The sequence below is a fragment of the Mus caroli genome, unplaced genomic scaffold (assembly GCF_978045245.1).
Source record: "Mus caroli unplaced genomic scaffold, Mus_caroli_1 scaffold_13, whole genome shotgun sequence".
Taxonomy (NCBI): Eukaryota; Metazoa; Chordata; class Mammalia; order Rodentia; family Muridae; genus Mus; species Mus caroli.
The window spans coordinates 90,592,993-90,606,073 of NW_028227268.1; the positions used below are offsets into that span (position 1 = coordinate 90,592,993).

General features: G+C 41.9%; 1 protein-coding gene across 8 annotated transcripts in view; it reads right to left on the reverse strand.

The window, feature by feature from the left end:
- Fbxw11 (F-box and WD repeat domain containing 11) overlaps positions 1 to 13,081 on the reverse strand; it is a 105,465-nt gene that overhangs the window by 58,046 nt on the left and 34,338 nt on the right. For 4 of the 8 annotated variants that reach the window (XM_029483132.2, XM_029483126.2, XM_029483131.2 and 1 more), the window contains one exon: positions 10,430 to 10,531. The exons of the other annotated variants lie outside the window; for them this stretch is intronic. In XM_029483132.2, the coding sequence (XP_029338992.1) occupies positions 10,430 to 10,531 (102 nt within the window). The remainder of the gene's footprint in view (positions 1 to 10,429; positions 10,532 to 13,081) is intronic. 8 annotated transcript variants of the gene reach the window in all.

A 13,081-nucleotide genomic window follows, 5' to 3' on the forward strand; every position in this document is an offset into this window, starting at 1 on the left:
CAGAGCTGTGAGGGTTCAGGACAGCAATGCCCATGCCCTGGCCAGAAGACAGGGTTCCACAATCCACTGCTTCTGCCATCTCTTAGTTTCTTCCTCAGCCCCTTGTCTATGACACTCCCTGGGCCCTGGAAAGAGTGGGTGATCCAGATGTCTCATTTGGAGGCCAACTTTCAAAAAATTCAGTTTTGGCATTTTGATCAGTTATGAGCCTCTGCAATTACCAACGCCCACTGAAAAAAATACACCTCTGTGACTGACTCTGATGACCGAGCTAATCCACAGGCAAGAACAAAGCTATTTTGAAGGGACACCATTCCCGGTTCAGCAGCCTCATGACCATGGGTTTCTCAGCAGGTTTACAGGGGTTCATGGTGAATTCTTGTAGTGCCAGCCTCAAATATAACCAAAGAGTAGCTGGTTACCCCTGAACACCTCCCCCCTTTAAACAATTACTGTCAGATGATCCTAAGAAGCATTCAGGGGCAGCAAGATGGCTTAGCAGGTAACGGCACTTGCTCCGCAAGCCTGATACACAGAATTTAATCCTTAGAACCATGTAAGGTAAAAGAAGAGAACTAATTTCACAAGCACACAGGCATGTGTGCATATGTACATGCATGAACACATACTAAAGAAAAAGGCAGAGCTCTAGCTAGTGCTGACTGAAGGAGGACACTAGGTTCATGTGTCTGTCTCCTGGGCCATCCATTACAGTGAGGAGTGCAGTCCTGAGCCTTCTGGATTACTACATGAGCCTTCTTTTCTACCTGTCAACACGGATAGGTAGTCAGTTACATCACTGTAACTCTTAACTTTTCCATTCCTATTGTTTTAAAAATGAGAGATTTTGGACTGGAGAGATGGCTCAGTGATTAAGAACACTGGCTGCTCTTCCAGAGGTCCTGAGTTCAATTCATGACCATCTGTAATGGGATCTGATGTTCTCTTCTACCACACAGGTGTACATGCAGACAACACACTCATACATTAAAAAAATACATAAGTAAATAAAGATGAGAGATTTAAATTTTTGTTTTGCTCTTTATTTCAAATTAAGCAACTAACAAGTATCTTAGTAAAAGCACACCTGATGCTCTCAGGGGATAGGAAGCTCCCTTATATAAGATAATTTGTGCTTACAGGTAATCTGTCTAGGACTGCCAGCTTGTTCTTTGCATCAGCTGGGCATAGCATGACCTGGGCATAGCATGACGAGCTACAGGGGTCCCTGGGCTGGTATGAGATGTATGAGAGAGTGTACAACTATTGTGACTGATACCATAGTAACTGAATCATCAACACACAACTCTAAACACGGTGCCCAGGTACCTCAATCAGAAGGCCTGGGCTGCCTTGAGCTGGCACAGTTGCGTGCTTGGAAATGTCTCTGGGACTCTTTCTCATGTCCAAGTGTATCCATGAGATGTTCTTTCATAAGCCATGATTTCAGCTGACTCAAACATATGCTCAAGTTGCTCAGAGTGAAGAGCTGCCATGTGTCATGAGGTCTGCCAACTCTGATGCCACAGGGCAATAGACCTTCCAAATGTCTCAAAATAATAACATGCTACCTTAGTGAGGATTTAGTGAGATGTGCTCACAATAAAAACCACATGACAAGCTCTGCCCACCTAGCCCCGTGCAGCTCAAATGGAGGCAAAGGACAGAGGTGTCAGTGCACGCTGTAACCCCTAACACAGAGATTCTGCGTGCCTTGATTAGTACCAAACTGCAGGATGCTTGTAAACCACAGTGTCAGGAGTTATAGGAAAAGCTAATATAAACATCCTGATAGGCCAGGAGTGATCGTAAAACCTTTAACCTCAACACTTGGAGGCAGGGGCATGTGGACCTCTGAGTTTGAAGCCTGCCTAGTTTGCATAATGAGTTCACAGTGAAGAAAGCCAGGCTACATAGAGTATATCCCTCAACAAAACAAAACAAAAAACAACAAAAATCCAACAACAAATTTCTAAATAAATGTACAAGGCTTTTTAAAGAAAAAAAAAAAAGAAGCATCTCAAATTATACTCATAAAAAGTCTCAACTACGTGTAAAATGAGAATAGATTCAAAACTAAATGGTGATGAAGTGCACTACCTTTTAAGGTGAGGGTTTTAGCTCACTTTCCGCTTTTACCCCAATTTTCTGTTATTAACTATATATTCAGAGAAGAGATGCTCTTTGGTTTTTTTTGTTTGTTTGTTTTCAAGACAGGGTTTCTCTGTGTAGCCCTGGCTTTCCTGGGACTAACTCTGTAGGCCAGGCTGGCCTTGAACTCAAGAGAGATCTGCCTGCCTCAGCCTCCAAGTGCTGGAATTAAAGGCACAGGCCACAACTGCCCAGCTAAAAGATTACTTTTTAAAGCAAAACAAAATTACAGCTAGCTGGCTTAAAAGCAAAATCAACTTTCATCCACAGTTACTTGCCCAACTCACAGAAACACTTAAATTTACAGAACTCAGAAAACCAAGTCCAAAGTGGTCCTGCTTACGCAATCCAGTGAGAACCAGACCACAGAGCCAGAACCTTTCCCTCACTCAGCTGACTGCGCCCACTCCTCAGTCAGTGAATAATTACTGAGTACCCACTCCCTTCCAGTCTAGAAACAAATGTGTTTACCAGGCACTGTACAGGAAAACATGACCTGTTTTTTCTCAGAACATGGATTGGGGTGGGGTGGGTGTGGCAAGAGACAGAAAAAAACAAACCTAGAATCTAATTTCAGCCAGTGCTAAGTGCTATGAAGAAGAGGAAGAATAAAAAAAAAAAAAAAAAAAATCAAACCCCAAAGGAGCAAGCTGTGGCCAGCAGGACATCAGTGCCCAATCAGAAAATCCTCAACAGACACCTGGCCCTGCGAGCCGCAGTGACATAGCCGTCAGTGACATAATGTCATTTCTCCTGATGACCAACATAAGACTATGAAAAACTGTTTACACCCTAACATACAGACAAGCACTGCAATGCCTGTCTGTACTTTATGAACCAGAGAGGTTCCTAAGATCAGAGACTAGCCTTCCTTCAGTCCTGCCTCCCTGTTCCTCCTCTCAGGCACAGTTTTCTCACATGTAAAACAGACCTAACATGCCTGGTTTACAAAGTTGTACAGAGGATATAAGAGGACAGCACAGGAACAAGTATAAGCAGGTACACTTTCATTTGTCTGTTGAGTTCCCAAATTGTCTTAGTCAGGGTTTCTATTCCTGCACAAAAAGCAAGGTGGGGAGAAAGGATTTATTCAGCTTACTCTTCTACATTGCTGTTCAACACATACTGCATGGATCTTCCCTTAATGATCTAGACTGTCTCTGAACAACTCTTTTTGAAGGGCCATGCCTGTGCTATGAGCAGCCTGCCACCAGACTCCACTCAATCAGCTATAAATTCTCATCAGGTATCGGCGCTATAAATGTCACCAGTTTGGCCTGATTGACAACATGCCTACTAACATTACACTCTCCTTTTCTCTTTTCATTCTATCATGACTGTCTCTGTCTGCACGTAATCTCTAACTCCAACACCAGCATCTCCTATCCCAGGTCTAGCTCAGTGGGAGAACACTTGCTAGCAGACAGGAGGCTTCAGCACCTTTCCTGGTGCTACAGAGCAGATAAATATGATAAAATGTGGTTTTAAAACAGCCTTTTGTCTGTCTCACACGTTTCTTTCTTCTTAGATCCTATGATAAAAAGTTGCATATAGTGGGAATATCATAAATATTTGCTGTTGAGGGAAAAGGAAAAGGGGTGCATGTATTTTTAATTAAAAGTTTAGGGTTTTCTATTTGTGTGTGTATATATAAAAGCTCCCTCTAGAGCTGGAGACACACAGCCACCAACCCTGGGTGCTGGAAACTAAACTCAGGTTCTCTGAAAGAACAGCAAGTGCTTTTAGTAGCTGAGTCTTCTTTCTAGCCTCCAACAAAGGGTAGTTCTAAATTTATTCTTCGTGTGTTCCTAGGTTTTTATAGTAGTTTACATTGGGCAATATTTCTGTACAATTGTATCAAACAACCTTTCTACTGAACTTTAAGCCTGCTGATAGGAACTTTAACAAAGTCTAAATTTTCCTAGTGAAAATTTATATCCTTGGAATTAGTCATAAATACATATCAAAGTTTAATGACAGCAGTGCTCACTATAAAAAACTGATCAACTTATTATTACAGATAATAAAGCAGTTATTTAAAATGTAATCCCAGCACTCAAGGATGCTGAGCTAAAAGGATCAAGAGTTCAAAGCCAACCTGGGCTATATACTCAGTGAGACCCTGTCTTAAAAAAACAAACAAAATTACACAGAGGGATTTACACTCACTAATATGTACCATATTGTTCAATTAACAATATTTAAAAGTAGTTTATAATTGAGAATGCAATACGAAGTATGAGACTTTATAAAATAAATACATAAATTTGTATTTATATATATAGTACACACACACATATATATCACAAAATGTCAAAATGTCAAGGCAAAAATATTACAGAATGAACAATAAAAGGAAGCTGATGTTACAGTTACATTGACGTTATAGCTACACTGCTACTTTTTCTTTATACTTATCTACTCCTACTATCTAAATTTCAGAGAAAAAAATGTTACTTCATAAACAAAATAAACAACTACAAAACAAGAAGAAAAATAAATGGGAGTTTTTACAAGCAACACAACAAATAGTTGTAGTGTAAGGTATAATTTTTATTCAAAAAGAGAAAAAAAACATTTTAATGTAGTCTAAGATCCATTTACCTATTTCCTTGCTCTAAAATTACACTGTAAAGCCTTATCTACCATGAATATTGCTCTAGAGAAAAGATGCAGTGTGTTCCTGGCTCATCATCTCACATACTGACATGAAGAAGACAGCACTGAGCTAGTTGATGAGTGTACATAGTGTGGCCGTCTGCATTTCACCTGAAGGTTAAATTGGGAACCAGCATGTATCAAATGACACGTCCTCGAGTAAAACTTGGGGGTCAAAGGAAATGTTTTAGCACTTGCGGGTGTTTGTTTGTTTGTTTGTTTGTTTTTGAGCAGAGAGACAGATAGAGGTCAAAGGACAACCGGTAGAAGTAAGTTCTTTCCTTCCAAAACAAAGTGGGTCCTGGGGATTGAACTCAGGTCATCAAGCTTGACAACAAGCAACTTGACCCTCAGAGTCATCTTGCCAGCCCTACTTCTGGTTTTCTGAGTTAAAGTCTAGGTAGTCTAGGCTAGCCTCAGACTCCCTGTGGGACCCTTCCCTGAGCAGGGGCAGGCATGAAGCTCAAGCTAAGTACTGGCAGGGCCCTCGTTTCAATCCTCACACCAGTGCAGGAAAACAAAATTTTCCACACTTTCCTAAGATTTCTATACTTCTCAGCCTCCCGAGTACTGCGATTATAAACACACACCATAATACTATGGGCATTTTTATAGTTGTCAGCACTAACTGTTCCTTTTCATTTTTAACTAAATTTTTAAATCTTTAAATGCTGACAGAAATCAGTGATTTTTTTAAACATTTTTTCAGTTACATCATCTAAAGTTCCTTTTAAAATGTCCTGAAAAACAGCAAAGTCTGAAGACTGCTCAAGATTAAGTTGAGTGCTTCTCGTGTCTGCAAATGCATACAAAGTTCCACCCCAGGTTTCAAATAAAGTTTGCAAATAAAATCCTCTGGGAAAAAGATCAACTCAGTGGTATTCTGGGTAAGGGAGAGTTCAAGGAACACAAAGTCCAGCTTCTTTTATGCCTCTGCTGACTCCAAATCAAACTGGGGCTCCCAGGACAGTTAGAACACTGTCATCATCAGAGCTGCCCAGATACAGGTGAAATGAAGCCCTCGGGTGGTAATCGGTAGTGAAGTGGCTGGCAGATCTGGGAAGGGAGGCATCTATCTGCTTTGCCCTGATCTACTTAGGAACTGAACCTAGGGCTCTGTGCGTGCTAGGCTTGCAAGGCCTGGTTTCTACCACTAAGCTGTATCTCCACTCTGGTCACTGTATTTTGCAAATTTTCCTACAGACAAAGGAGAGGTAAAGGCTCTAACACTGAGAAATCCCAAAGGTCATCCTAAGCATCATATTTTTAGACCTGAAGTGCAATAAAATAATCATGAGAAGTAGCAAACCCTCAGTGTGGACAGGTGGTCAAGAGAGTCCACCGTTAGACCAGAAGCACATGCTCTAATCAAAGGCCCCTTTATCTGCCTCGTCTTCTAGCCTCTCTTTAACTTGCCCTAGTACTACAAATAAAATGGCCTCTTCTATAGAGAACTCACTGCAAGCAAAGAAAGAAATGGATTTCCACCCGCTAAGAAGTAGACCGGCAGCATGAGGCATTTGGTATTATCCTCTAGTTGGTCAAAAGCCTGAAAGATAAAAAAAAAAAAAAAAAAAAAAAAAAAACTACCTTCCTGTCTTAAAACGGGAACAGACTCCAGCCTCAAGCAACCAGAAGAAGATGAATCTGGATTTACCAGCTTGGAGACCAACTCCACATCCCAGCCACCTGCTACATCTCAGCCAACCTGTCAGGAGCTGCAGCTGTAGGCATGCAGCACTCCTACCCCTCAGGCTCATGGCTGAGTTCTTTACAGCCCAACAAAACAAGCAGCAGCTAGGAGGAAGTCAATGAAAACAACCACGTGGCCCTCCCTGGTGTGCCCAACAAACTCCCTACCCGTAAGGAACACTGTTAAATTTGTCATTTCTAAAATGACCGTTGCCAAGTTAAAGAAGGCCATTGTCACTGCAGTCTGGGCAGCTCTGCAGATCTAGGTCCATAACCCAGTTTTCTACTAAATAAATATACAGCCTCAGACAAGCCGATCCAATTCTATAGCTTCATACACAAAGAAGCAGCCCAGGTAATTTCTGCAGAGGATCCTAATGAAGACAGGGGCATGACTGGGAGAATGCCTGCCTGCACACGTAAGGCCTGCGGGTCAATCTCAGGACCAAAACCAAACCAAGAATCGTAGGTCACAACACATAGAAGGTAGAAAATAAAAGATATGCCGTAAGTGTTAACCTCAGGCGAAAGTCGTGATAAATCAGGTTCCTAGGATTATCTGACCTAAGAGCCAAATGGTCAAATCTGGGCTTGTGAAGTAAATGATACTGGCTCAGCTCAGCTAGATTCTGAGACATGCAGACTTTTCAAGCCAAGTGTTCTACAACATGGAGAGTGGACCGAGTTTAAGCTGGCTAACATGAGTGTACGTAGGTTTAGCTAACTTCAGAGCTTTATTGCATGCATGCACACACATGCAGGTATGTACGTATGTACGTACACACACTTCAGTTCAGCCTGGATTTTTCTTTTTTTAAGATTTGTTTATTTTATGTATGTGAGTACACTGTAGCTGTCTTCAGACACACCAGAAGAGGGCATCGGATCCCATTACAGATGGTTGTGAGCCACCATGTGATTGCTGGGAATTGAACTCAGGACCTCTGGAAGAGCAGAGAATGCTCTTAACCACTGAGCCATCTCTCCAGCCCTCAGTCTGGATTTTAATCTGTGGTTCTGCTTACTACACAAAGTTCCTTGACAGCAGGAAACAAACTGTACCTCTCCTCTGCACACTTGAGAAAGGTCCCTGCACTGCACACCAGTCCCTGCACACAATCATGCCAGTACATTCTATTCTGGGAAAGCCACTCAGGCTTCCTAGCTCTAAGAGTCAGAAGTATTCCTTTTGGCAAAGGGAATACTTGAACTTAGCATGTTTTTCTTATTTTAGTCTCAAATTAATAATGACTAAAGAAACCATACATTATTGATCACTAGTACAATTTCCACAAATGAAGCTATACTAAAAAAAAAAAAAAAAGGAAGAGAGAAATTTAAAAACCAGTATGGGGGAAGAGAGTCTGCACCAAGGCAGCCATGGATCTCAAATACCTGCTCTAGCACTTTCCAGTTTTATAAACCTAAGCCAGTCAGCACATATCATCTCAGCCTGGGAGCTACATCGTCTGCCTCAGTTGCCACGTAAGGAAAATGGGGACAGTAACTCCTGCATCCCACAGGTTGTCATAAACCTAATAGATGTGAATCATCAAATACAGCTGGTAAAAGACTGCTAACCCTCTTCTCTGCTGGCAAACCCTACAGGACCTAAATTAAGCCTAAATACAATTGCTTCACTCCTTCACTCCTGCTTTCTCAAAATGTACACAGCCAAACACATAGGACAGTAGACTGAAAGCAGAGGTTGTGACGGGGTCAGTGTATCCGCCGCAGACCTCTACAGCCCAAGCAAAGGCAACCTCTTCTAGCCTTTTTAAATGACTCTGTTGAGGCATCTTTGTAATAAAACAAACGTTGAGCATGTCAACAAGTGCTCTGGCACTGTCTGGAGACTGCAGCACAGCCCTGAGGTTCTCACCACATAGACAAGAGAAGGGGAAGGGAAGGCCAAGGCTGGAGCTCAGTGACAAGGCAGTTACCTAAAAACACAAGGCCCCGGGTTCAATCCCCAGCACCAAAGTTAGAACAATAATTATATTTAAAAAACAATAATTATATTTTAAAGGTAAGAATTAAAACTCTACATACATATTTTTGTTTAAAATAAGCAACCAACAACAATACTTATATAAAACAAGTAAGTGGAAAGAAAGGAAATCTTCCCGGTTCATTTTCACACAGAACAAAATAACAATTTGCGAACTTCAGGCAGCTAAGCCCTTTGGTTCATCTCACTAAGCTACATGCCTTCAATTATAGGCTAGTCAAAGTAAAAGCTTAATAATTAAAATTCCCTACATGCATCTAAAGGCAATATTGCTCCTATTCATTGAAACAAGGTCAGATGAAGGCAAGGTTTCATCTTTTTTTCTCAGAGAAAGGTGACTCTGAAGAACTGTGGAGGCACTCCCCATTTTTAGCAGGACCCTGTACTTCCTCCCACTCCCTAGCACCTCCAGAGAACCCACAGTACAGTATGGTAGGGACCCACTGCCTGGTGCACTCTGTCTAGTGCCTTATGGTGCCCTATAATTTTAACTGAATGTAGCAAAGAGAACCTCAGATTAATAGCTTAGACTTATAACTACAACTCTTCCCCTGCTGGTACTGCCAGCTCTGGCTAAAACTGGGTCAGCCCACTACAAACCCAGGCAACCCTTAGGAACCCTTGAAGAGACGCTTTTATAATGCAAATGGCCATTCCCTGGTACCAACCAGAGAGATCTCGGCAACACTGCCCTTTGAAGGCAAGAAGCCTGAAAGAAACACTCAATTCTCTATCCCATCTTCTTCCACACACCTAAGAACTGGGCAGTAAGCCGAATCTAAACTCCATCTAGCTGTTAATGAGGTGCCAGCACAACTGTCTAAAGATAGCAATTTCAATCAATAACCACACCAGTGCTACTCAGAGGCTGGCCAATAAGCAAATGATGGCTCAACATCAATATAAAAGAAATTTCTTCCTTCTAAACCCCTAGGACCATTTAAAAACTGTACCCACAAATAGCAAGCCTTGAGAAAGAACAGTGAAATCAACCATGCCATCAATATCCCTCTGACTCATTTCCTAATATCTGTGCAGCAGTATCATCAGGACTCCAGGAATTTAATACTGCTTTTAAAAGAAAGTTATACCAACCTGTATGAACTATGCAGTAATAAAAGCTGATACTGCTACTGACACAATGAATTAATTAAATACACTCTCTAAATGGAGCTTCCCATGAAAGACTTGAGAGCTCGGCCTTGGTTTTATCAGGATCTGACACCAACTGCACTCCTGCTAACAGTTTTATCCTAAGCAACCCCCACCCCATCCATCCAAAATCCCCACCCAATATTACTTTTATCTGTGGAATTCTCTGCTGGCCTTGGCCTGGAAAACTGGGTGGGCCCTGAGGACAGGTATCAGATCTGGCCATTTTTTTGAGTTGGCTCAACTGATGGTTCCCAGTAGCATAAAGCTGTGGTCTTCATAAACCTCCATTTGTGAGGTTTGCAGTACAGGGTTAAGTGGTGAGTCCCACCCCCCCTCTTTTTCTTTTAAATGGAGGAGAAAAGATAAACCGAAAGATAAGTTTCAAAACAGAAAGTTGTTTTAATTATGAAACCCTCTTACTCAAAACTGTTAAAGGCAGTCAAATGGGAAATATCAGAGTATTTTGTTTTGTTTTTCAAAGGTTTAACAATTAAACATGAGAATCACAACTTTGTAGTGAGGGGGAAAGAATTAAAGGGCAGGAGAAGAAAGGGGAGCAAGAAAGGACCCTTCAAGACCTGTTTGCTCAGAAGGGCCTTCCTAGTACTCCTCCTCCATGGGGGTGTCCAGGCTGGAGGAAAGCAGAGGGTTACACAGAACATTTAGCAGACTTAACATTGGATTAAACACACTACTGCAAGTTTCAACAAATGTTCATGGCATACGTAAAAACACATTTACAACAAGAAAGAAGAGAGGCACCTGGAGACATCTGACACTGGGCATGCTCTGCAGGCAACTCAGTGCGCACATGCTCTCTACCAGGTTGGCGCAGCCTAGCCACAAAGACCTTGGCACAGAACACTGCAGGATGACAAAAAGGAAGGAAGAGAAGAAGCAGTTAGAGGCCGCAACAAGTCACTCCTTCACACAGGCAGCTTGAGTGTTAGTCAGGGCAGGGGTGCACCCATGCAGTTTAGAGGACAGGGATGGTCCTAAGTTTCCTGAACCCTGGGGAGCAGGCCCTTTTCTGTCTTATGGACAGGGATTTTGCACTGCCAACCACTCGTTTCACAGGATACAGTAAACAGAATCAAGAGGGAGAGAATGCTTAAATGAAAACCTGAGAGGGAACTGGGAGTCTGAGCATGAGGCAAGACCACCGGGGAGAGTGGCAATCCACAAGACCTATGGAGGAGTTCTGCTCTATCTCAGTCTCAACTGCTTAGGAAACTACAAAAGCAGGCCTTCTGAGTGGGTCCCCTGTCCCCCACACCACACTATAAAAAAGGGAGACTCAATTGTTGAATAATCTGCACAAGGACATACAGCATGGGAGGGAGGAGCCAGCTTCGGTTTGTTGGCTACCAAATCCCACATTCTTTTAAGGCCGGGATGCCTCCTCTACTGAAAAACTTTGGTGACCTAACATTCATTATGTGAATACAGTTTTACACTTCTCCACAGTAAAACTGCAGGAGACTTAAGAGAATGAGGCAAAGGAAAAGACACATCAGTGATAGACACAGGCAATTAAAACTGCTTGAAGCACACCTCGTTTTCATGGCCATCAACATCTCTGCATTCTCAGAGAAAAAAACTTGGAAGAGTTTTGTGACCTGTGACTTTTCATTCTGGACTTTATGTACAAACTTGGAGACAAGACTAAGAATTAAAAGCTTGCCAGCCAGTGGGGACAAACACTTTTAATCCCAGCACTCAGGAGGCAGAGGCAGGTGGACCTCTATGAGTTCAAGGCCAGCCTGCTCTACATAGAGAGAATTCCAGGACAGCCAGTGCTACACAAAGAAACCCTGTCTCAGAAAAACAAACCAAACCAAAACAAAACAATTAAAAGATCAATTCATTGACTCCATTCTACCATTTAAAAAAGAAAACAAACAAACTGTTGCTTTCAAAGGAATTAAGAAAATGTAATGTAAAATTGAACACATACAATAGCTAATATATAGTAACCATCACACTGGTATTTAATAAATATTTTTAATAATAAATAAATAAACCAACCAACCCTGAAGATAGGTGCTTGAGTTCTACTAAACTACTCTACAGATCTTAGGCCAAGCCACGCTTGTTCCTCTGGCTCCCTGGCTTACACTAGTAACCTCTACAGTCAGTACACGTGTATTATAAACAAAGAAAGCTTTGCCTGAAATCAGACAGACCTGGGGTTCTTTCCCTATTCCTACTTACTAGCTACAGCTCAACTCATAATGTAGAGAATATTGAGTTTATTTAGGAAAGGCATGTGAATCCAGGACACAAAAATCAAAGACAGCAAATGGAATAAATAGCAGCAGACCTCTCTAAGCAATGAAAGCCACCATACAGTACAACCTGAGTACTTATTAAAAGCTTGCCTTGGGAGATACAGTGGGGAAGCGTCTGCTGCTACAGGACAGAGTCTGTTGTCCAACCATTTTGCAACAGAGAGAAGCAACCTCAGAAAGACATGAGAACAGCTTTTAAAATACAATGAAAGTAGCTGCCATCTCTTGACCTCCTCTAACCCGTTCCTACTATGACAACTGTCACGGTAAAGCCTCACAGTAAGTCCTGAAGAGCACACTATCTCGGTCTACAGATGATCTGTTTGAACACCAGCTATCTAAAGTCCATAGGCATGTGAGTGATTCTATTAAAATGAGCTCTCTACCCGGAGGCCCCGTTACAAACACACATTGTTACACATACTAGTTGAAATAGTAGTTCTATCAGACTGTATGGTTAGAGAAAAGACCCACATCACATGTTCATTACATGGATTATTCAAGTTAAATAAAGTCCCAAATATCCTCAAATAGTTCAACTTAGGACTCTCTTGGTGATTGTGTTGTTTATCATTTTGGCAGTCCTGGGACTGAACCCAGGACCTTTGCACATGCCAGGCAAGTGAGTCATGAGTCGAATCCCTACCCACAGATTGATGTTTCTTTCTGGACTGTTTAGTTTGTGAATCACAAAATCACTCAGACCCTAAGCAAGAGGATCACAGCAGCAGTTTCTGGCTAATACCAAATTAACGAAGCTCACTTGCAATCAATTTTCATTTATTCAGTAAATGGTCATGTCCCTTTATAAAACTTACTCATGGGTTCCAGGAAAGCATCCCGCTACTGAACTATACATCTAACCTGATTCACACCATGTTTAAAGTCTGACATAAATTTGCATATTCCCGAAGAGTTTTGTTTGCTTGCTTTGGCTTCTTTTATTATTGTAAGTTTTGTTTATTTGGGGGTGGGGGACTGAGAACAAAACCCCCATGCCATGGTACAAGCCTAGAGGTCCAGGGATAGGTTACAACAAACAGTCAGTACTCTCCTTTTGTCCTCCATGTGGTTGACAGGGTTCCCAGGACAGAATCCTGGTCATCTGGGCTGAGTAGCAAAC